This window comes from Schistocerca piceifrons, chromosome 1 (assembly GCF_021461385.2).
Source record: "Schistocerca piceifrons isolate TAMUIC-IGC-003096 chromosome 1, iqSchPice1.1, whole genome shotgun sequence".
In the NCBI taxonomy this organism is placed as follows: domain Eukaryota; kingdom Metazoa; phylum Arthropoda; class Insecta; order Orthoptera; family Acrididae; genus Schistocerca; species Schistocerca piceifrons.
In genome coordinates this window covers 643,018,497-643,045,297 of record NC_060138.1, presented here as the reverse complement: position 1 = coordinate 643,045,297, position 26,801 = coordinate 643,018,497, and the positions used below count along the sequence as shown (strand labels likewise).

The 26,801-nt window shown below is 38.3% G+C and overlaps 1 protein-coding gene across 1 annotated transcript in view; it reads left to right on the top strand.

Moving 5' to 3' along the window:
* The window catches only part of LOC124760357 (collagen alpha chain CG42342-like), a 641,799-nt gene that overhangs the window by 532,216 nt on the left and 82,782 nt on the right, over positions 1-26,801 (top strand). Inside the window, exon 23 of the mRNA XM_047249099.1 lies at positions 21,442-21,477. Within this exon, the coding sequence (XP_047105055.1) occupies positions 21,442-21,477 (36 nt within the window). The remainder of the gene's footprint in view (positions 1-21,441; positions 21,478-26,801) is intronic.

Sequence of the window (26,801 nt, the reverse complement as noted above, 5' to 3'; positions counted from 1 at the left end):
GCACTTGAAGTAGAAAATAATAATAACAGCTTTTTCAACTAGAGGTTCATTCTTAAGGGAGGAAAGAGGGGCTGGTTCAGGAAGGTTGGAAAAGACTCCCAGACACTAGGTTGATAGGGACTCACTAATTCTGAGATCAAAGGAGAAATGCAAAGATGGATGAATGGCCATTAGGGAGAGTAGGGGACAAAGAGAGTACATTGGTAAGCACTTTACCAGCTTCATATTGGAGACTACAAAAGGGACATACCGGTATGAAATTGATTTATTCACCTCATTCTTATAATTTTCAAATCATTTGATTTATTGTTCATATTATATGTTAAGCCTTACAACAAAACATTTTATAAGAGTAAAAAAAGGTTTTACACATGTTATTGTGATACAGCTACTCAATACTCACTAATTAAAGTTTTCAGTCTGCAAAAGAGACACAAAATTATATACAGTTCCCTTGCTTCAGCTATGAAATTGTCATGCATGGATTCTTCAATGTAATAATGGTACTTTTATTATAAAAAAAATTAAAGAGCAAACTTTTAAGTGAACCAATCTCCCTGTTGAATATATTTCTGCCTTTTAGTTTATTGTAAATTTGTAATCCCATATACTCTGCTCTTGGGGCATATAGTTTTAAATGATGTGTAGGAAGATTAAAATTATTTCTACACTAAGTGCTGTAATTGTGCTGGAAATAAAAACTTTCGAATGTCTTTTGCATTTTATATATGAAAATCGAAACCTTATAATGTACATTGTGGAAGTGGGTAACATTAGTATGATTGGATTTCCTGATTCTTAGAAGATCAAAGGAACACTCCGTTTTACATACTAAAAATATTCAACAGCCAAGCACATAAGTGTTCCTTGGTTTCTTTATTTAAAACAACTGGTTTCAATAGACTTTGCTGTCATCTTCAGGTCTTTAAAAAATCTTTTCATTAATGTCCTGATTTTTATCCACATATCAGCTTGGCATGATGTCCAACATAAAATGAACACGTTTCACAACAAAAAGATTTTTTAAGACCTGAAGATGGCAGCAAAGTCTGTCAAAACTGGTTGTCTTGACATAGGCTGCTGAATATTTTTAGTAGTATTATTATATTTTTTAACAGTGGATGGCGCATTACCCTTTGTTTGCTGAGCTGCAGCACTAGTATCCTCAATACATTTATTGAATTCCCACAAAAGATTATGCCATAAGGAATAACTGACACAAAGTAACAGTGACACATGATCATTTTGCTATTTATTTTTGTGACATCTGACAACATGATCATTATAAATACAGTGACTCTTTGATCTTCATAAAGAAACAAATACATAATACATCAGCATGAAAAAGTGCAACAGAAGTGTGATACAAGGAATTTTATGCATCAATACTAATTATGGCAACATGAATGGTGTGCTAAAGTGAACATCAAGTTCATAAACAGTAATTCACCATGGTGGCATCATGATTATTTTTTTGAGAAACATGTAGATCTGTTAAACACAATAAACTTGAAAAATGAAATCATTTATTTGCTAAATAATGAAATTAAAGCTCTTAATACGGCAATAGTTGCCTTGAAAGAAGGAAAACAGATTACTGAAAATGACTTTGTAATAGATAGTCATTCAATGCTAAAAAATATCATGAGTCCAAATTGTGAAGTTCATGTGCAGCCAGGCATAATAACACATCAAGTAAATAAACTGGAACATTTCAAGACTGTTTTGCATGCAAAATAGAAGTCAAAATCCATAATCAAGAGTGAAAACTACAAAAGTGTTTTTATATAGATGAGCATGAATTCCCTTCAACAAAAACTATTCATCTGTGTTCAGGAGTTATAATAAGCAGCACATTGCACAGGAGATTAGTGAGTGATAAGTACATCAACAAAATAAACTATAGCACCTGAGATCAGTGTAATGGTCTGGATTAGGCGCAATATTTGTAGATTCAAACAAGTTTATTAGTGAGGATTGTATAGGGCAGGACCCCTGACATCAATACACACTCCTGGAAATTGAAATAAGAACACCGTGAATTCATTGTCCCAGGAAGGGGAAACTTTATTGACACATTCCTGGGGTCAGATACATCACATGATCACACTGACAGAACCACAGGCACATAGACACAGGCAACAGAGCATGCACAATGTCGGCACTAGTACAGTGTATATCCACCTTTCGCAGCAATGCAGGCTGCTATTCTCCCATGGAGACGATCGTAGAGATGCTGGATGTAGTCCTGTGGAACAGCTTGCCATGCCATTTCCACCTGGCGCCTCAGTTGGACCAGCGTTGGTGCTGGACGTGCAGACCACATGAGACGACGCTTCATCCAGTCCCAAACATGCTCAATGGGGGACAGATCCGGAGATCTTGCTGGCCAGGGTAGTTGACTTACACCTTCTAGAGCACGTTGGGTGGCACGGGATACATGTGGATGTGCATTGTCCTGTTGGAACAGCAAGTTCCCTTGCCGGTCTAGGAATGGTAGAACGATGGGTTCGATGATGGTTTGGATGTACCGTGCACTATTCAGTGTCCCCTCGACGATCACCAGTGGTGTACGGCCAGTGTAGGAGATCGCTCCCCACACCATGATGCCGGGTGTTGACCCTGTGTGCCTCGGTCGTATGCAGTCCTGATTGTGGCGCTCACCTGCACAGCGCCAAACACGCATACGACCATCATTGGCACCAAGGCAGAAGCGACTCTCATCGCTGAAGACGACACGTCTCCATTCGTCCCTCCATTCATGCCTGTCGCGACACCACTGGAGGCGGGCTGCACGATGTTGGGGCGTGAGCGGAAGACGGCCTAACGGTGTGCGGGACCGTAGCCCAGCTTCATGGAGACGGTTGCGAATGGTCCTCGCCCATACCCCAGGAGCAACAGTGTCCCTAATTTGCTGGGAAGTGGCGGTGCGGTCCCCTACGGCACTGCGTAAGATCCTACGGTCTTGGCGTGCATCCGTGCGTCGCTGCGGTCCGGTCCCAGGTCGACGGGCACATGCACCTTCCGCCGACCACTGGCGACAACATCGATGTACTGTGGAGACCTCACGCCCCATGTGTTGAGCAATTCGGCGGTACGTCCACCCGGCCTCCCGCATGCCCACTATACGCCCTCGCTCAAAGTCCGCCAACTGCACATACGGTTCACGTCCACACTGTCGCGGCATGCTACCAGTGTTAAAGACTGCGATGGAGCTCCGTATGCCATGGCAAACTGGCTGACACTGACGGCGGTAGTGCACAAATGCTGCGCAGCTAGCGCCATTCGACGGCCAACACCGCGGTTCCTGGTGTGTCCGCTGTGCCGTGCGTGTGATCATTGGTTGTACAGCCCTCTCGCAGTGTCCGGAGCAAGTATGGTGGGTCTGACACACCGGTGTCAATGTGTTCTTTTTTCCATTTCCAGGAGTGTAGTTTAAGATCTGTAACTTCTAGCAAAAAACTTATTGATGTCTGGAAAATTACACAAAGCAAGGGAAACTAGTATGTACCAAGGGAGAAGATAAACTGAAAAACACAGATGACCTAAAGGCAATGTATCCACAGGATAAAATCACAAAAATTGATTAGCTGCAAAGTATTCTTTCAGAGGGAAAAACATATCAATGTCATATGACAAAACAAACACTGACTTACGAAATATTTTATCGCAGTTTTAAATAAAACAAATAACTTCATGGCAGCTAGCAACTTTTGTAGGAGAAACAGATTTCAGTGAGGTTCCTGCATATTGGGTTACAACTTGTTAGAATGTAAAGAATGAGATGATTTTAATTTATTAAACAAAGAATTATATTTGAAAGTTGTTGTGTGTATCTGTAATGATGGAATCTCAATATATATATATAGAATTCCAGGTAGTGATGCAACCAAAATTATTTTTAGAAGTACTGCAGTATCTCCTACAGTAAATCACAAAGAAATGTGGAAACAAATTGTAAATGCTGCTAATGGTAGCATAGATGCGGCAGTGAAACGAGCACATTAACTATATTTATTGATTTAATTCAAGAACCTGGCTTTAGAATAATTTCACTGATTTCACCAGGATAAATGAGCAAATAGTGTCATGCATTGACATTTTTTAACAAATTATAGATTTAACAACACAGCCAAACTCAGTTTAAACTTAGAAATCTCAGATCACTTCACTTTTATTATTGAATTATTACAAATGTATGAAGAAAATGGAAGGAAATATTTCATGGAAATACAGTTCAGTAAAGAAGAGATAAATTTGTTCAGTTGCAGATTAAGTGCAACATGACATCTTATGTTAAAATAATGTTGATACATTTTTAAACAGATTTTTATATGTTTTTGATGAAAAATTTCCACCATTAGTCTAAAAAAAAGCAACAGATAAACTAAATTGGATTATTGCTTGCATTAAAATATGTAGTTACAGAAACAAGCAGCCTTGTACTGAACTGAAACTCAGTAATAGTGCTGAGTTCATTACCAATGTCAAAGCATATAAGAAGAGAGTTTAAGAAGATTTTAAAGGCAGCTAATGACATTTCAAACACCAAAAGCATAGAAATAAATCAAAGGAAGTATGAGCAGTTGTCATATGTGAACTTGGAATCAAACCTAACAACTGAGAATTTTCTAAAAGAAAGAAAAAGTTATTATAAAACCTGCTCAAATAACAGAAAATTTTAATGCTCTTCATAGCTGTATTAAGATCTGCTGGTGATGTAGACTCCTATCATGACAAGGTGTATTTATTTGGCGCACGCCGGAGTAAGTCTGAGAGTCTAATTAAATTTCACAAAGTAACACCAAAATATGTAGAGAAAACTACATTAATCCAAAAAATAAAATGATATAGGATGAGATGGAATACCTGCCAAAGTTGGTAAAACAGCTTTAAATATAATAGAACATCTACTGTCGAAAATAATTAATTAATTATTTGAAGGACACCACTTTCTGCATTTTCTGAAACATGTAGAAGAGAACCACCATTTAAAAAAATTATCCAAATAAGATATGGGAAATTACCACACAATTTCCCTTAGTTTCATGTTTTCTATATTATTTGAAATGATTGTTGCCATTCAAAATTTCTGTCAAAACTTTGGCTCCGAAAACACAAAAGTACAATTTATACCAACAGTGAATTCATGAATAAAGTTACATGTAATTTGGAAATGTAACAAAATAAATTCTATTCCATGGGAAAAATGGAGAAGAAGGGCTGCTAACAAAGGTCAAGTTTAGAAGGTAACCGCCTGTGCTTCCTCTGAGCAGTGAGCGGTTATCTTTCGTCATTTTAGTGCTCGCATTACTGTATTTATATACTTCACTGTCAGATTACAAAAAAAGGTCACTCTTTGAGTTTCATTTCAATCATGTGTCCTGTGAATTGGAGAAAGAAGGAGGTAGATAGGAAATGTGTACAAACTTCTCAGATGAGGGTTTAATTCTTCATTTATATATAATTATGTAGGCTTCCACAGGCAGAACCAATTGATATAAAAGTTTTCTGAATATTGTACGAAAACTTTTTTGTCTACTTCTATATATAAACTCTGCATAGCACTATAGCACTGTGAAGTGCATGGCAGAAAGTAGACCCTTACTAGCATGGTACCACATGTTATGCTTCCCATTCCAGTTGCGTATAGTGTGTAGGAAGAATGACTGGTTAAATGCCTCTACAAGCACTGCAATTAGTCTAATTTTGTTTTGTCATACACTATGAGAGGAATTTGTAGTGGAATGAAGAGTAACTCTAGATTGAAACAATGAAAAATTCAGGATGGACTGTAACAACATTATGAAAAGGAAAGTTGCTACTCACATAGAGCAGAGATGCTGAGGTGTGACAGGCACAACAAAATGATTCTCACAATTAAAGCTTTCGGCCATTAAAACACACACACACACACACACACACACACACACACACACACACACACACTCACACACACACACACACACACACACACACACACAAAATATCTCTAGATTCCTCACATAACATTGGTTTTTGTAATTTTGTAAGTAACAGACAGCACTTTATTGTGTGTCATTTATTATGTGTGAAAAGTCTGTCAGAGCTATGATGGACAGTCAAACAAAGAATTAGTTGAAAGCCTTGACTTAATGAAAATTCCTTTTATGTTTGGATACAAAATACACATCTCTGAACCAAGAAACCCACAATTTTTGGAAGGAAATCGGTTTACATGTACTTGTGAAACAAAACGTAGATCGCACTACATGCTGACTTGTCACAGAGTTAGCTTGTTTGAAAGTACCCTGCACTGCATGGCTCTAAGGCTGAACAAGTCCAATGCAGTCCAAGTTCAAGGACTAAAAGCTGGAAACCACAGGAGCAAACATCAAAAAATATGTAAAAAGCAAATGTTATTACTATGAGGAAGATTTTATAAATGAGGGAGACAAGTAGCAAATACTAAAATTTTTGGAAGATATAATCTCTGTAGATACATGTGTTTTCTGTTTGAATGGAGATACATGTTTTTCTATATATAAGTATACTTATAAACTACAGAAACAAATACTGAAAAATATGTAAAAAGAAAATGCTATTACAATATATTTATGTCTGCTTGTGTCTGTGTATGTGCAGATGGATATGTGTGTGTGTGCGAGTGTATTCCTGTCCTTTTTTTCCCGCTAAGGTAAGTCTTTCCACTCCCAGGATTGGAATGACTCCTTACCCTCTCTCTTAAAACCCACATCCTTTCGTCTTTCCCTCTCCTTCCCTCTTTCCTGATGAAGCAACCATTTGTTGCGAAAGCTTGAATTTTGTGTGTGTTTGTTTGTGTTTGTTTGTGTGTCTATCGACCTGCCAGCACTTTTGTTTGGTAAGTCACATCATCTTTGTTTTTAGATATATTTTTCCCATGTGGAATGTTTCCCTCTATTATATATATTGTTTTTATATATGTCTTTGTAGGCACAGAGCTGTATTCATTTATGAATCACCAAAGTTTCAGTCAAATAGATCTTTATGATATATTATGTGGCAATAAAGATTTTATTCTATTCTTGAGGTTGCCATTAATATCATCTGCAAGATCATTAATATGATGATGATGATGTCCTCCTCGCCGACAGCAACTCTGTCAGTTGTTTAGTCCGTATTGTGGTGGGCTTGGATGTGGCTTGCAAAACCGAGCTTTGCTTTGAAGATCTGGTCGCACAAAGTGCAATACAGTTGCCCAGTGGAGTTATACATATAGATGTAATTAGGCTTGGGCTTAGATTTGCGGGGCTTTCATTTATCGTCCAGGTTCTTTAGGCAGATATGCTCGAGTTGTATTATTAATATACACCATCATTGTATCATTAATATACAATATCTACAACAAGGATTCCGAAACACTTCCGTGAGACATGCTAGAAGTTAATTCTAATTCTGTCAGTGACTTTCTGTCTGAGGTAATGCATTGCATCATGCCTATCAAGGAGCCCTCAGCCAAGTCACAAAGCTTATTTGAAATCTAGTGTAATCATACTTTTGTTAATATACATCAGTATGGTAATGAGTCAAATATTTTGCAATAGTCTTGAAATATATAGATTATTACCTTTATCCATAGCTTTGAGGATGTCATGTGAGAAACACACAAGTTTTGTTTCATGTGATCAGTGTTTTTGGAATCATTATGATTGGCATGGGGGATGTCATTCTGTTTGAAATACCTCATTAATTTGGAACTCAGAGTGTATTCTAGGATTCTTCAACAGATGGACATCACTGAGATTTGATGATAGTATCGTAGGTCACTTCAGTTACCCACCTTGAGACAGGTGTGACGTGTGCATTTTCTCAATCACTGGTCACAGTTTTATGTTCAAGGGATCTGCAGTATATTATGATTAAATTGGAGCCAACTAAGATAAAAATTCTATATAGAATTTCACATGTTTCCCATCTGGCCAAGGAGTCTTTTTTAATATTAATGATTTAAGCTGTTGCTGCTACTGACACTATATCATTCAATTCATCTGTACAGTAAATAAATTCAATAATTAAATTAGGGAATTATTCTTGTGTTTTCTGTGTAAATGAACATTTGAAAATGGAGTTCAGCATTTCTGCATTTGCTTTGATACATTCAGTTTCACTTCCTGTGCCATCCATGGGTGTCTCACCACAATGCCACTGACAGTCTTCACAAATGACCAAATTTTCTTTGGATTTTCTGAGAATTTTCAGATGACTATGATATGGTAGTCATTGAAGGATTCATGCAATGGCCTCTTGACAGCCAAATATGATCCATTCAGCATTTGTCTTTCTGTGGACCTATGATTTGTTTTATACCCATTTTGAAAAAGTTGCTGTTTCTTTAAAAGTTTTGTAAAAGTGGCAGTATACCTCGGAGAGTTCCCACTTCATGAACTGTTCTACTAGGTATAGATCTGCCCAGTGTATGGTCATTTAGGTCAGCTATTCACTGAAATGTGAGCTACAGTTCTTTTTTTATTTATCTACATTTTCTTTGGGTTGAACCATCACAATAATGGTTTTTACAAATGTCAGACGTAACAGTATGGCAATTATTTACACTTACAAAATGTGTTATATACTGCAGTTGTTGGATTTCTATTTTATTCATTTTTTTTTTACATTACAGATGAAATGCTACTGGTTCATGTTACAAACATTGTCTTAAAATTCATTAATGAATTTAAACATTTTTCTATCATAAATGATTTTAAATTTGTGTTAAATCATTCCATATATTTTCTATTCTTAGAGACTTTGGTAATTTTTAAAACCAAATCAAACCATTGGTGTATGTGCTTCTTTCTATCTTTTTGTAATGTTGTTCTTTCCAGAAACAGTTACATTTTCTCTTGATATTGTGATCATGTATATCACTTCCATTGATTGACTCATAAAAATGTAACTAATTTAAAAATGTCCAGAGAATATACTGTTAGGTATTTGTCCTTTTACTCAAAGGCATATATTTTGAATTCCTCTTTATCTAACTTACTAAATGTGAACAATGTAGGAAAAGACAGATTGCTACTTACTGTAAAGAAGACATGTCAGGTTGCAGACAGGCACAATTAAAAGATAGGCACATATAGCTTTTGGCCACAGTAATAAAGACACACACACACACACACACACACACACACACACACACACACACACACACACGTGCGCGTAAACACACCTCATGCCCACACGACCACCATTTCCGGCACCTCGGGCCAGAAGATGCTGGAGTTGGTGGTCATGTATATCTGTGTGTGTGTGTGTGTGTGTGTGTGTGTGTGTGTGTGTGTTTTACTGATGATGACTGTAGCTGAAAGCTATGTGTGAGTATCTTTTAATTGTGTCAGTCTCCAATTTGATGTGTCTTCTTTGTAGTGCAATTTGATGTGTCTTCTTTGTAGTGAATAGCAATCTGTCTTTTCTACATTGTTGATATTCCTACCTGGAGTTTCCAATACTAAATATGAAGTCTTTAGTGATGTTTCACAGGACATCTTTACACACCCAACTCTTAAAAGGTTGTAATTTTTCCAGTCGACTTTCTGATGATTTAAGTCTTTTCCAGCATTGTTTTCAGGTATGCCTGGGGATGAACAAATATCTAATAAAAATCAATATCTAATAAAAATTCGTGCCCATCCTTGACACTGAGTCTTACCCAAACTATCTCACTTACAGCTTCAGTTTCTGTCCTAATGGATTTGAGTTGTGTATCTACTGTGACATACTGCATCACCTCCATTTTTCAGTAGCCCACACTTTCAATATACACTTAGATTTTGCCCACAAATATCACTGCTGACAGTTTTTGTCGTTCCTTATATTATATGAGCTCCAGTGCATTTTAAGACTGCTTTAAACTCTGGCACTTTATTATTAATACTTTGGCAGTTGATCACTAAGATGATAAATGCTTCGTCTGTGGGGGCGAGCCATAAAATTTTGGGGTCTCCAGTATCACTCATTATTTGGAGTAAATGGAGAGTCTCCTAAATTAAATAAAAAAAAGAAGCCCTGCATTGTTCTCCAAACACTTTCAGCCACCTGGTGAGCAGCTTCTGGTATGTAGTGCACCTCTAATCCCTTTATAGGGACCCTACAATTCTCAACCACATGAAACTAGTTCAGGAAGTCACAGCCCACACTGTCACAGAACCTTAAAGTACCTGGTTCAAGACATCTACTGACCTCAGAACCTGAAGGCCTCAATCTATTCTGGGGCAATGCAATAAATTGTAATATTCATTGAATCTCCATGAGCAAAGCAGGTCATCTCAACCTTCTCCATCAGTCAGTGACATGATCCAAAGTATGACCTCTGACTGCAGTGGTTTATGGTAGCAAAATTATGTTGTGAAATTAATCATCAGATGAAACTAATTTGTTACCATCCAACCACTGGAGAGTTAGCACACAATCTTATATTAGTTTAGGGACCTGACTTCTGATCTAGAGGTCTGGTTGTGCACTGATGCATTTTCCCATTACGAAAGCATTTAATGATTATGTGGGAGGTGTAAGGAAATAGACAGTGGGTGATGTACAGAAACATGAATAACATAAGTGATTAAACAAAAAGTAAGTAAAGATTATGATCCCTCAGGATATTAATACAGACCATACACACTACTAAATTTCACTGTCAGTTTGTTCACAGATGACATAAATTTACTTAGAATGGTGACCCTACACAAGATAATATTACACAAAGTGCTACAAATAAACTTAGAAATAGTTGTCCTGTCAGAGCAAGTGAAGCATATGCAGGCAACACCTACTGTGTGCTTAAGGCATTGTGCAGTGCTTCAGATCATTAATTCGAACAAAAACCTAACATTTAACCAGTTCACTCAAGTCTTTTAACAGGAACCAATTTTTTAAATCCTAGTTCAGTAACAAATTTCTGTACAGGCACCCAGTAAATACACACTCCCAAAGTTGCAAACACTTGTACTAAAATGATTATATTTCCGAACTATTTGCATACTGTGCCATCACTTAAACACCTCATCACAGCAGACCTTACTACCTTACTCTTCCAAGAACAGTACCAAAAGACCCTTCTATCACTTCTGATTGCACTTTCTTCAATTCTCTTCCATTCTAGTCATGTTTACTCTTATGCTCTAGGGGACTATTCAGTTTTACTTACAAAATTCTCAACACATTCCATTAACACACTGATTAATCTGTACTTATAATAAAACTGCAAAACCATCTTGCCTATCAGTTTGTCTGTTTCAACAGGCTAATTGCCAAAGCTACTAGACCAATTTTCATGAGATTTTCACAGGTAACTTGAGGTAGCTTGGGTCAATATATAGGCATCATTTCATTAAAATCAGATCACAGAAATAAAAGCTACTGTTATTTAAAGTTTTATCTAGAAGCATAATGTTTGTCTGTTTCAACACACTAACCCACAAAACTGCAAGGAGAATTTTCTTGTGGTTTTCTCAAATAACTTAAGCTTAGCCTGGAGTAATGTATAGGCATTATTTCATCAAAATTGGATCACAGAAAAAATATAATGTAAAGATTTAGGAGCTGCTCAACATAGTTCTTCAAATATTTACCTTAGTGATGGCAATATACACCAAAGAACAAGTAGACAGCATTGTTAGTTTCATAATACACTGGAGAACCAATACATGATGCTGTTAGTTTGTTTACCTTAGTGACAGAGGTATTTTTAGAAGTTAACATCAGCAACAGAATTAAGTGCTGCTATCTAATCTTTACAAATACAAACTAACATTGAATTTACTTGGCTAGGATACATAGATTTACTGATAGCACTTACTGTAAGCAAATTCACATATTTACAATACATGTGTCTCTCACATCTGCACAACATCCTCGACTCCCTACAGACTGGAAATAGACCTGTGTGATAACTTTGATAACTTAAAAAAAAAAAATTGGGCAATTCTCTCTTTTTCATAGACCTTCTAAAACTAAACCACCCAAACAGACCATGAAGGCCCAACGGTACTGACCTTCCACCGTGTCATCCTCAGCCCACAGGCATGACTGGATATGGATATGGAGGGCCATGTGGTCAGCACACCACTCTCCTGGCTGTATGTTAGTTTACGAGACTGGAGTCACTACTTCTCAATCAAGTAGCTCCTCAGTTTGCTTCACAAGGGCTGAGTGCACCCCACTTGCCAACAGCACTCAGCAGACTGAATGGTCACCCATTCAATTGCTAGCCCAGCCCAACAGTACTTAATTTTGGTGATCTGATGGGAACCAGTGTTACCACTGCAGCCAGACTGGTGGCTATAGACCATCTCCCACCTTTTATTCTTAAATGTAAATTTTTAACTACTATTTCTGTACATATATTTAGTACTTTATTGTATGTATCAAAATATATTCACTGTCCCCCCCCCCCCCCCCCTGTGGACCTTCCTGTTGGTGGGGAGGCTTGAGTGCATCAGCGATACAGATAGCCATACCGTAGGTGCAACCACAACGGAGAGGTCAGACAAACATGTGGTGCCTGAAGAGGGGCAGCAGCCTTTTCAGTAGTTGCAGGGGCAACAGTCTGGGTGATTGACTGATCTGGCCTTGTAACACTAACCAAAATGACTTTGCTGTGCTGGTACTGCGAATGGCTGAAAGCAAGGGGAAACTACAGCCATAATTTTTCCCGAGGCCGTGCAGCTTTACTGTATGGTTAAATGATGATAGTGTCCTCTTGGGTAAAATATTCCAGAGGAAAAGTAGTCCCCCATTCGGATCTCCAGGCGGGTACTAATCAGGAGGACTTTGTTATCAGGATAAAGAAAACTGGTGTTCTACAGGTCAGAGCATGGAAAGTCAGATCCCTTAATCGGGCAGGTAGGTTAGAAAATTTAAAAAGGGAAATGGATAGGTTAAAGTCAGAAATACTGGGAATTAGTGAAGTTCGGTGGCAGGAGGAACAAGACTTCTGGTCAGGTGAATACAGGGTTATAAATACAAAATCAAATAGGGGTAATGCAGCAGTAGATTTAATAATGAATAAAAAAATAAGAGTGCAAGTAAGCTATTACAAACAGCATAGTGAATTCATTATTGTGGCCGACATAGATACGATGCCCACGTCTACCACAGTAGTACAAGTTTATATGCCGACTGGCTTCACACATGACGACGAAATTGATGAAATGTATGATGAGATAAAAGAAATTATTCAGATAGTGAAGGGAGACAAAAATTTAATAGTTATGGGTGACTGGAATTTCATAGGAAGAGGAAGAGAAGAAAATGTAGTAGGTGAATATGGAATGGGGTAGGGAATAAAGTGGAAGCTGCCTGGTAGAATTTTGCACAGAGCATAACTTAATCATAGCTAACACTTGGTTCAAGAATCATGAAAGAAAGTTGTATACATGGAAGAAGCCTGGAGATAGTGGAAGGTATCAGATAGATTATATAATGGTAAGACAGAGATTTAGGAACCAGGTTTTAAATTGTAAAACATTTCCGGGGACAGATGTGGACTCTGACCACAATCTATTGGTTATGAACTGTAGATTAAAACTGAAGATACTGCAAAAAGGTGGAAATTTAAGGAAATGGGACCTGGATAAACTGACAGAACCAGAGGTTGTAGAGAGTTTCAGGGAGAGCATTAGGGAACGATTGACAAAAATGGGGGAAAGAAATACAGTAGAAGAAGACAGGAAGTGCAAAATGGCTAAGCAGGATGGCTAGAGGACAAATGTAAGGATGTAGAAGCATATATCACTAGTGGTAAGACAGATACTGCGTACAGGAAAATTAAAGAGACCTTTGGAGAAAAGAGAACCACTTGCATGAATATCAAGAGCACAGATGGAAACCCAGTTCTAAGCAAAGAAGGGAAAGCAGAAAGGTGGAAGGAGTATCTCGAGGGTCTATACAAGGACGAGGTACTTGAGGACAACATTATGGAAATGGAAGAGGATGTAGATGAAGATGAAATGGGAGTTATGATACTGTGTGAAGAGTTTGACAGCGCACTGAAAGACCTAAGTTGAAACAAGGCCCCGGGAGTAGACAACATCCCATTAGAACTACTTATAGCCTTGGGAGAGCCAGCCCTGACAAAACTCTACCATCTGGTAAGCAAGACGTATGAGACAGGCAAATTACCCTCAGTCTTCAAACAAATGTAATAATTCCAGTCCCAAAGAAAGCAGGTGTTGACAGATGTGAAAATTACTGAATTATCAGTTTAATAAGCCATGGCTGCAAAATACTAACACAAATTCTTTACAGGCAAATGGAAAAACTGGTAGAAGCCGACCTCGGGGAAGATCAATTTGGATTCCATAGAAATGTTGGAACACGTGAGGCAATACTGACCCTACAGCTCATCTTAGAAAGTAGATTAAGTAAAGGCAAACCTACATTTCTAGCATGTGTATACTTAGAGAAAGCTTTTGAAAATGTTGACTGGAATACTCTCTTTCAAATTCTGAAGGTTGCAGGGATAAAACGCAGGGAGTGCAAGGTTATTTACAGTTTGTACAGAAACCAGATGGCATTTGTAAGAGTTGAGGGACATGAAAGGGAAGCAGTGGTTGGGAAGGGAGTGAGACAGGGTTGTAGCCTATCCCAGAGGTTATTCAATCTGTGTATTGAGCAAGCAGTAAAGGAAACAAAAGAAAAACTTGGAATAGGAATTAAAATCCATGAAGAAGAAATAAAAACTTTAGGTTCATCAATGATATTGTAATTCTGTGAGAGACAGCAAAGGACCTGGAAGAGCTGTTGAATGGATTGGACAGTGTCTTGAAAGGAGGATGTAAGATGAACATCAACAAAAGCAAAATGAGGATAATGGAATGTACTTGAATTTAATTGGGCAATGCTGAGGTTATTAGATTAGGAAATGAGACACTTAAAGTAGTAAATGAGTTTTGCTGTTTGGGGAGAAAGTAACTGATGATGGTCGAAGTAGAGAGGATATAAAATGTAGACTGGCAATGGCAAGGAAAGCGTTTGTGAAAAAGAGAAATTTTTTAACTTCAAGTATATATGTAAGTGTCAGGAAGTCATTTCTGAAAGTGTTTGTATGGAATGTAGCCATGTATGTTTGTGAGAAGTGTGGCTATTTATTCAGTAGTGCAATAGAGAGAACTTGTGGAAGCATTCCAGGAATCTTCACTGCAGTTGGATCGACAGGCAGGTGGCACGGAAGGATCCGGACCTCCAAAGAGCTACTCTGAGAAGAGTGGATATAGGTAATACTACTTTCATCTGGCAGTGTATTTGGGTCTGCAAAATATTGTCCAGTTATATGTCCCAGGAATGTTAACGTTCTGTGTTAATGGGGAGTGATGACCATCGGATCCCAAGTTTTTTTTGGTGTTTCTTCTGTACTATTTTTCCTGCATCAAATTCCCTTCAAATCTTAAACTATGTTATCTTTTAATGAATTCTTAAACTATTCTATAATTTTAGCATATAGAAAACCAGATATGAGAGAAAAATAATAGACTTAAGAGAATCTCATACAAGCAGTGAACCCTAGAAATGATATGAAATGAGTAGAATATAGTATTAATGGAAAAATAATATCATGGTACTATTCAAACAGAGTGCTTTATGTGTGTATAAAATACAGTATAAACTGACTAACTAAACAACTATTTGATTGTAGTGTATAATTTTCTATTTTTATAGAACATTTTACACCTTCTATGATATGTGATGTAAAGGGGAGGGTTTGTATTGGTTTTAGAAGGGGTGGATATTATAGATTAAAACATGATTTACACTAACAAATAAATCATGGCTAACACAGAACACACACCACACCTTTCAAATGACCCTCACAAACAAGTGCGACTGATTCTTCACCATCCACAGGGGTTGCTAAGATTTTCTTCGGGGACTTCAAAGGTGAAGGTGAGAATGTCCATTCTGTAGGAGCCATTTAACACCATACTTCCTCCAGCTTTTCGCGCAAGTACTGGCGAAGTAGGCATCCTGGGGAAGGTGTGTGGGAAGGGTTTCCTGCCTTTATGACTATCTTCTTTCTCTTCTTCAATCTTAGCAACCATTTCTACTTTTTCCTTTCTTACTTCTCATCTATCGGACTGTGTTTCCCTATTTACATATTCATATACTTCTATTGCTGAAGTCCTTATTTTCCATGGTTTCCAGTAACCTTCAACTTATTTCAAATAAGCAAGCTAAAGAATCAGGTTACACAGACACACTTACACATATACACAACGAAATACAAAGACATAAACAATGGAAGTACAGATAAAAATGATGTAAGAACCATCAAGTGTTGTAGGGGAAAAGAATGTGCGTATAGAAAAATATGCACATATGGCTGTTTATTGTGATGTTTCTACATCACATAGTTAATTGAGAAAACTATCAAATAGATGTTTATTAACATGTATACATAGGAAATATATGTATAAGAACAATGACAGTTCTATATCACATATGTACATAAGGACATAAAAACTATGGTATTTACACACCAGGGACACATAAGAAGGAAGTGTGAATAGTTCAGGAGAGCATAAGCCAAGGAGGAACTAATGAGCATAAGCCAAGGACGAACTAATGAGCATAAGCCAGCGAGAAACTAATTGTGACAATTATTCAGGAATCTCAGCCAAATATTAGTTCTGGTGATTTGTAGGATAGTAGGACAAGTATAGCATAAGTAAATGTATCATATATATCGAATAATATATATGGGGTATATTTTTCCCTCTTCTCCTGCTGATGGATATTTCATAGGGTTTGTGGTGGGTCCTATACCAGCACTAGCAGGAAGTTGCGTCCCTGGCCAATATAACTGGGCAATATTTTGCCAACCCTAATACACCGCCAGATGAAAGTAGTATTACCTTTATCCTCTCTTCTCTGAGTAGTTGTTTGGTGGTGCGGATCCTTCCGTGCCACCCTCCTGTCGAGCCAACTCCAGTGAAGATTCCTGGAATGCTTCTGCAAGATCTCTCTACTGCACTACTAAATAAATAGCCACATTTCTCACAAACAGGGGTTTATTTTGCCCAACATTTTCCCTATTTCTTTTAACAACATAACAAATAATTGCTATGGTAATACCACTCTCTTGAGTACATTCAAAAACGTCCGTATGTGCGTACTTTAGGACCTGAGAGAGCAAACAAAACACAGATAAAAAAACTACTGCTGTTCAAATGTTCATTACACCCTTGTTGGTGCGTGATTTATTCCATGGCTTTCATATTCAGGCCCTTGCTGCACATGGCCCAAATGACTTCCAGATGACCAGTGGTTGCAGTACCATTTTTACTGGCCCCCTTCTTTCTGGCTCCACCACTGCTCCACAATCACTGCATACAAGAAAGGAAAACAAGCAGTTTCCCTTTCCCACTACATTTATCCTTATTCAACTTACTCAACAAGCATCTCTTGTCAATGGCTTCCCAATGGTGTGCTGCGATGTTTACAAATATCCTGAAACACTACACATATAAGTATCAAAATCTACAACAGAATGCCAGTATGCATAAGAAATTTAGAAGACTAAAATAAATTTAAAGCAGAATTTGATAAATTTCCACTCAAGTGTTATTACTACTCATAACTGAGTATGTTAGTCAATATCATTTGTTGGATAATGTTTATATTATGGCAAAACTGAAAATACTGACTTTGCACTTTAACTTTTTTATTACATTTACTACATATTTCACAGACAACTGTCTGATGTAAAACCTTTACTGAATCATTGTCGTGTATAAAAGGATTTGCTGGGTGGGGGAGGAAAAATAAAGGCTTATGAAAAACAGACTATTTTTATAAGAACAGGAGAATATATATGTATATAAACTGGCATTACTATGTATTGTATGATAGTACTATTTTATGAAACAATGGAAAATCCAGGATGGAATGTAACAATATTATGAAAAGGAGAGTTGCTACTCACCATATAGCAGAGATGCTGAGTCGCAGATATGCACGTCAAAAAGACTGTCAGGTGTCAGTTGCCTGAGGCTGCAGTCATGTGTGTGAGTTGTGTTTGCATGCGTGTGAGTTGTGTTTGCATGAATGTGTGTATGTGTGTCTGTTGTCTGTTACTGATGAAGGCTTTACTGGCCAAAGCTTTACTTTTGACAGTCTTTTCGTTGTGCCTATTTGTGACTCAGCATCTCTAATAGTATTATTTTATGTGTATATTTGTATTCCATGTCCACGCAATGGTTTCACATGAAATTCTCACATATATCTGGATAACATCCATACAATATTTATTGCCTGTGTATGAATGAATAAACACACTGAGAAAGATGTGGCAACAATCAGTAAGTTTAGGTTAACAAATTAATTCTGTTACCCCTGATTATTTGTTAATTATTTGCACATCCATCTCTGAAAGGTACACTTGAAGTTTCATACTACTGAAAAAAATCAGAACCTCTAGTTTCCATACATAATTATTATCAGTGAGTAGTACTGAAACAGGTGATGCTTTGCACGACTGTTTATCAATATGTAAGCAACATGAGCAAGGATAGGTACTATGTGATGTAGCAGACAGGAACAATATATACCTCTGAAGGTGTTCCTCTACTTCTTTCATACCAACCTCAGCCCCACTATATGATCTTTTGTAATGTACAGTGTGGACAAGGCCCATTAACTTCTGGAACTCACCTACACATATGTACAATTAATGTGTCTACTGGTAGTTATGCATGTATGTCAACACAAATTTAGATGCTTGCAAATAATGCATGGGTTATAGATTGCCATAGAACTTGCATTCAGCTATGGCAATGTAGTATAGGACTCTTTGTTAAGATTCAGTTATTAGCTGTAGTACAGTGTGACACATGGAAGATGGATGGCTTGAAACTGTGTAGTACTGAGAGTGCTGTGGTGGGAGGAGATCACAGTGGGTATAGTTCTTCTACACACAACACACCATTTCAGTTACAATGGAGCAGTGGACCACATAATATCATGTAATATTATTTGTTCACCTATGACAGTTTTATTAGAAGTGGTGAGACCTGTCACAGCTACACAGTGACAGTTCCATGTACAGTTCAATCTCAGTCAACAAGGAGTTGTTCTGATTGTTCTGAGTTGTAACACAATCCTTAGATGGGTGAAACACTTAAGATCAACTGTGAACATAATGGATAAGAAGTGTACAGACCTGTGATGCAGTGTAATGATGTAAGAAAATGTTGCAGGGGTAAGGGGACTGATTGTCAGAAGCCCAGGAGAGTCAGATAGATGTCATGCTAATGAACTATCAATCAATCATGAATTGGTTAGACAAATTTTGCAAATATTAAAATTTCATCTGTATCAATTTCTTATTGTGCAACAACTGAAACCAACTGATTTTGCTGTGCACAAAGACTTTTCTTGCAGAATGCAAGTGATTTTAAGTGATAAAGTGATTTTATTGATGAGCAGTCAAGCTCATTTTCATTTAATGGGACTGTCAATAAACAAAACCTGTGTTGCAGGGCTCCTGAGAACCCACACCTTATTCACCATTGTTATTTAAATCTGAAGTAGTCCCCAAATGTGGTGCTCTTGGCTCTTGCAGCATGATCGAACCCTTTTTTTGTGCAGAAAATGGAGCCACAGTCACAGTTAATTTGACTTGACACATTCATATGCTTGAAATGTTCTTGAAACTAGAAGTGGTGGTGGTGGTTAGTGTTTAATGTCCCATCGACAATGAGGTCATTAGAGACGGAGTGCAAACTCGGATTAGGGAAGGGTTGGGAAGGAAATCGGCCGTGCCCTTTCAAAAGATCCATCCTGGCATTTGCCTGAAACGATATAGGGAAATCACGGAAAACCTAAATCAGGATGGCCGGAGACGGGATTCAACCGTCGTCCTCCCGAATGCGAGTCCAGTGTGCTAACCACTGCGCGAAACTAGAAGTGAGAAGACAAAGAATCCCTTTAAAACATGTTTGGTTTCAGCAGAATGACACTACATCACATGCAGAACACACTTCACCAGCAGTTCTTCAAGGCATGTTTGATGAACAGATTAGCTCACTTTTTGACAATGTTCTTTGGCCTTCCAGATCTCTATACTTATAAGTTGTGACTTTCTGTGGGAGTACATCAAGAGCCCTGTCTATATCCACAAAATGCAAAATTTCAACCGATTGAAGAATGCAATCATTCAAGAAATTGCTGCCATTACTGCAGAGATATTGGTCCATGTAATGGGGGATTTGGAGAATAGACTTGAATTGTGCAATCGAAATTTTTCACAAACAACTCTAGCCCACATTAAATGGCAAGCAATGAACTTGGATTTAATGTCAATAAACATACATTAACTTTAAAACTGACTAATCATTCTTTACTTAAATCCATACACCTCCCAGATGTCACTCTATTTTAGACAAAAGTAACATGCTTGATGACATGGAAGAGGGAGTAGGGTGTGATGTACCACTGATGATGCAACTGTAAAAATGAAGCTCACACTTAGGTAGTACAAGGACAGATAAGGAAATCAAGTGTGCACCTCTCAAAAGCATCATCCCTCCCATCATCTACATCTTGATGACTGGATGGGAGTTTGATCCTCACTCCTCATGAATGGCAACCTATAGTTCAATTCATGAGTGATGGCAATCCATACAGGTCAAGGCATTGCTGGTTGCAGTATGCGCATAGAGGGGCCTTGCACTTGAACAAAGTATCCATCTTGCAAATTATGTCTCTCACTTGCTTATGTAGAATTTGTCATTTACCACCATCATCACACATGACAACTCACAAGAAATAGAATAAAACTTAATTAAGTAAGGTGGTATGATCATGTTTAATGCTCGCACTCACTCCAACATTCACAGCAGAACACTTGGAACACTACTGAACGCTCATTGGCTGTTGAAGAATGCATGATGTCAGATGCACAGAACATGCCTAAACTCAACTATTGTTGTTTGTGATTCCAGCTATAGTGTCTTAACCATTGAGTCAGCTAGTTCACTTAATTTGCTTCAGAATGACCCTCTGAATAAACAGTTGATAATTTCTTCCAATGTACAGAAAATGATTTGTGTATCAAAAATTGACATTTTGTATTTGTTTCTGTATTACAACAACTATAATACTAATTTTTGCTTTTCCTTATTCATCCATCTTCAAGATGATTTTTGTACTTATGAATAGGGACTGAGAAATGGCAGTTTCAATCATTATTTTAAATGGAATGTTGCACATGTGAACAATTGTAATTGTTATGCATGTAAAGGTAGTTATCTACAAACTTGTTTACCTAGCTTTAATTCCCTTTATTTTGAAAGCATGATTTAAAGGAAACTGTAAAATACTGTTTGTTGAAGCATTGTGGCCTAATTCAAATCTTACTGTAGTTATTTTGGTTAATTCAACTGACAAGTGAAAAATAATTTCCACCTTTTTCCTAAATTACAGGGTCCAAAAGGAGAAAAGGGAGCCAAAGGGGAATCTGTAAGTATTTAACTACATCTACATCGATACTCTGCAAGCCACCATACAGTGCGTGGCTGAAGGTACCCTGCACCACTACTTGTCATTTCCTTTCCTGCTCCACTTGCAAACAGAGTGAGGGAAAAATGATTATCTGTATGTCTCTGCATGAGCACTAATTTCTCGTATCTTATCTTTGTGGTCTTTATGCACAATGTATGTTGACAGCAGTATAGTCATTTGGCAGTCAGCTTCATTTGCCAGTTCTCTAAATTTTCTCAATAGTGTTTCTCAAAAATAATGTCCATCGATTCCCATTTTAATTCCTGAAGCATCTCTGTAGCACTTACATGTTGTTCAAATCTGCCAGTAACAAATCTCACAGCCTGCCTCTGAATTGCTTCGATGTCTTACTTCAATCCAACATGGTAAGGATACCAGACACTTGAGCAGCACTCAAGAATAGGTTGCACCAGCATGTTATATATGGTCTCCTTTACAGATGAACCAAACTTTCCTAAAATTCTCCCAATAAACCAAAGTTGACCATTCGCCTTCCTTCCCACAGGTCTCACAAGCTTGTTTCACCTCATATCACTTTGCAACGTTATACCCAGATATTTGAATGACTTGAGTGTGTCAAGCATGACACTAGTAATACTGTATCCAAACATTACAGGTTTTATCTTCCTACTGATCCGCATCAACTTACATTTTTCCACATTTAGGGCTAGCTGCCATTCGTCATACCAACTGGAAGTTTTGTCTTAAGTTGTCTTGTATATTCTCACAGTCAACTTCGACAACTTACCATACACCACACCATCATTGGCAAACAACCACAAATTGCTGCCCATCGTGTCCGCCAAAACATTTATGTATATAGAAAACAACAGCGGTCCCATCACACTTCCGTGGGGCACTCCTGATGTTACCCTTGTCTCTGATGATCACTCGCCATCGAGGACAACATATTGGAATCTATTACTTAAGAAGTCTTCAAGCCACTCACATATCTGTGAACTTATTCCATATGTTTGTACCCTTGTTAATAGCCTGCAATGGGGCACTGTGTCAAATGCTTTCTGGAAATCAAGAAATATGGAATCTGCCTATTACCCTTCATCCATAGTTCTCGGTATATCATGTCAGAAAATGGAATCTGAGTTTTGCATAAGCAAAGCTTTCTAAAACCGTGCTGATTCATGTACAGAAGCCTCTCAGTCTCAGAAAATATGTTCAAGGATTCTTCAGCAAACAGAAGGTAGGGATATTAGTCTGTAATTTTGTGGGTCCACTATTTTACCTTTCTTATGTACTGGAGTCCCCTGCACTTTTTTCCAGTCACCTGGGACTTTGTGCAGTGAGAGAGATTCACAATAAATGCTAGCTAGGTAAGGGGCCAATGCTGCAGAGTACCCATTGTAAAATGAAACTGGGATTCCATCCAGACCTGGTAATTTATTTGCATTCAAATCCTTCAGTTGTTTCTCAACCCCAGGTGTGCTTATTACTATGACATTCATACAGGCATCCACCTGATGGTCAAATGACAATATGTTTGTATAATTCTCCTGTGTGAACAATTCCTTTAACGTGAAATTTAAAACATCATCTTTTGTTTTGCTATCTTCAACTGCCACATGAGACTGGTCAACAAGGGACTGAATGGAAGCCTTAGACTCGCTTAGTGATTTTACATATGACCAGTATTTTGTTGGGTTGTCTGCCAGGTCTCTTGCTAAGGTGTGACAGTGGTAGTTTTGTATGATTTTTGCATAGATCTTTTCACAGATGCATGAATCTCTACTAACTTTCACTCATCATTTATGCATTCCCTTTTGAACTGAGAGTGCAACAGCCTCTGCTTCCTCAGCATCCCCCAAATTTCATTATTAAACCATGGTGGGTCTTTCCCATCCTTTGTCCACTTACTAGGCACATAACTCTCCAGGCCATGATTTAGAGTCTTTGATTCCTCTACATCCATATTACTGGAACTAAGTGATGCCAGTTCACTGTCTAAGTGAGATGTTAATAACTGCTTATCTGCTGTATCTAGCAGAAACACTCTCCCAGCCTTCTTGGCTGATTTATTAAATTATGTGATCATAGTTGCTATAATGACATCATGATCCCCCTAATCCCCATTTGTATATTGGCACTGTAGATAAGGTCCGGCCCATTTGTAGCTAGATGGTCTAAGATATTTCCATTGCCTGTGGACTGCTGATCTAGCTGCTCAAGATAATTTTCAGAAAACATGTTCAAAAGTATTTCTCATGGCTTTATGTCTGTACCCCCCACAATGAAACCATAGATATCCCAGTCTATGCTCGGCAGGTTAAAGTCACCTCCAATCAGTATTGCATGATCTGGGTATTTACATGCTATTGACTGTAGACTTTCTTTCAATGACTCTAGAACTGTCACAGCAGAATCAGGTGGCCAGTAAAAACATCCAACAATTAACCTAGTTTCACCTATACTTGTTATACATGACCAGATGGCTTCACTGTCAAACTCACCTTTCACCTCAATAGAGACAAGCAGTTGTTAAAACATATAAATGTTTTTACAATTAGCCTCATAATACTTAGTTTGTGGTTTGTACAAAATTAAATGCCATGTAGAAAACTACAGGGTTTTAAGCTAAGGACTAGTAAATCATTTGCTTATGTAGACTTCTATTCCAAAGCTATTACCTTATGGAATATACAGCCTAAGACAAAGAAAAAAAGAAAGGGGAAAAGTGCACTATGAAGGAGTTATACAAATTGGTCACAAATTGATATTCAGACAAGTGAGGGAAAATGCAAAACTGTAAGCTTTGGCAGCCATTGGATGAATGTGTGATACTGCAGCACAATTTCACCTCACAGCTGGCAAGGATAGTAAACAGGTTGGACAGTAACTATGCCTTGCAGATTGGCAAGTGAACAACATACACTGATGTCAGCATTTGAGAGAGAACGCGTAAAAAAATGGCTTTGAGCACTATGGGACTTAACATCTGAGGTCATCAGTCCCCTAGAACTTAGAACTACTTAAACCTAACTAACCTAAGGAAATCACATACAGCCATGCCCGTTACAGGATTCTAACCTGCGACCGTAGTGGTCGCAAGGTTCCAGACTGAAGTGCCTAGAGCTGCTCGGCCACACCGGCTGGCAGAGGACGTGTATTTGGGCTCAAAGAAGTCAGTTGGAGTAATATGAAAATCACTCTACACTTAAATAGGAATGAACTGACTATGTTGTTAGGAATGGATGAACCAGAGCTGAACACAGTGTCAAGAAGGCAGAGGTTGACCTAAAGAGATGACAGAATGAAAGGACCAATCAATTGTCAAAGAGGCACTCAGAGCCCCGGCTTCATCATTATCGTCAATATGATCTGCAACTGATGCTTCAATGACCACAAGGGCCATTAATAGATGGTTCACAGAAAGGGAGCTAAACTTATGGCACCCCTTGCACTGACTACCACTGATCTCTGTAAACCAACAACCTCATTTGCAGTGGTGTTGAGCACATTCAGTCTGGACTCTCATTGGCTTGAGTAGAGTTGGCTTCAGTGATGAGTCCCACTTTGAACTGAGCCCGATGGCCAGCGAAGGTGTGTCTGGAGACTTCTGGAGTGCACTGGGATACCATCCCAACTGTAACCTGCCATATGGTCACCAAATTTTTCCCATTGAGAACATGTGGAGCATTATTCGTAATACTCTCCTACCTTGGGATTTTGACAGTCTACCTTGCCAATTGGACAGATCTGACATGATATCCCTCACGACATTCAAAAACTCCATCAACAAACACCATGCTGAATAACTGCTTCCATAAGGGCCAGAGGTAGACCAACATGTTGTTTCCTTGCTCAATTTGTCGAGCTCTTTCTCTTGAATAAATCATCATGTTCCTCTGAAACTGTAATCATTTGTCTGTCTGTACATCACATCCACCAACTTCCATCCCATTTGGAGAATTATTTCTTTCTTTCTTTTTCCTTAGAATGTAAGTTGAAATTATCAACTGAACTTATATGACATGTTTCTGCTCTTTAATGGAGTAAAACTGTGATGAACATTTTATGATAATTAATAACTGTTGCCACCCTAACCCCAAACACACATATCTGCCTTCTCCCAGAGAAACGTGTCCAACAGTGTTATACAAGAGTCTTCTTAGCGTTCAAAAAGCAATTAATGACAAACTGACTAGCCTGCGAAATGTGGAAGCCTGAAACGGAGCCTAGGTATTAAATATGACTGTAACTCCAGCCAAAACAATCATCACAACTAAACATTGCAAAGGGGAATGAAATTGAACAATACAGACTGAATATGTACAATGGTGATATGAAATGATTATCTTTTCAGAGCATTCACACAAGGTTGGCGCCGGTGGCAACACCTACAACATGCTGACATGAGGAAAGTTTCCAACCGATTTCTCATACAAACAGCAGTTGCCAGCATTGCCTGATGAAACGTTGTTGTGGTGCCTCGTGTAAGGAGGAGAAATGCATACCATCATGTTTACGACTTTGACAAAGGTCGGATTGTAGCCTATTGTGATTGTGGTTTATCGTATATCACTAGCAGTCGAGATAACAGGCATCTTATTCACATGGCTGTAATGGATCGTGCAGCCATTTCTCGATCCCTGAGTCAACAGATGGGGACATTTGCAAGACAGCCATCATCTGCACGAACAGTTCGATGACATTTGCAGCACCATGGACTATCAGCTCGGAGACCATGGCTGCAGTTACCCTTGATGCTGCATCACAGACAGGAGCACCTGCAATGGTCTACTCAATGATGAACCTGGGTGCATGAATGGCAAACGTCATTTTTTTCGGATGAATCCAAGTTCTGTTTACAGCGTCATGATGGTCGCATCAGTGCTAGGCAACATCATGGTGAACGCACATTGGAAGCATGTATTCATCATCGTCATACTGGCGTATCACCCAGCATGATGGTATGGGACACCATTGGTTACACATCTCGGCCACCTCTTGTTCACATTGACAGCACTTTGAACAGTGGACGTTACATTTCAGATGTGTTACAACACTTGGCTCTACCCTTCATTCAATCCCTGCAAAACCCTACATTTCAGCAGGATAATGCACGACCGCATGTAGCAGGTCCTGTAGGGGGCCTTTCTGGATACAGAAAATGTTTGACAGCTGCCCTGGCCAGCACATCCTCCAGATCTCTCACCAATTGAAAATGTCTGGTCAATGATGGCAGAGCAACTGGCTCATCGTAATAAGCCAGTCACTACTCTTGATGAACTGTGGTATCGTGTTGAAACTGAATGTGCACCTGTACC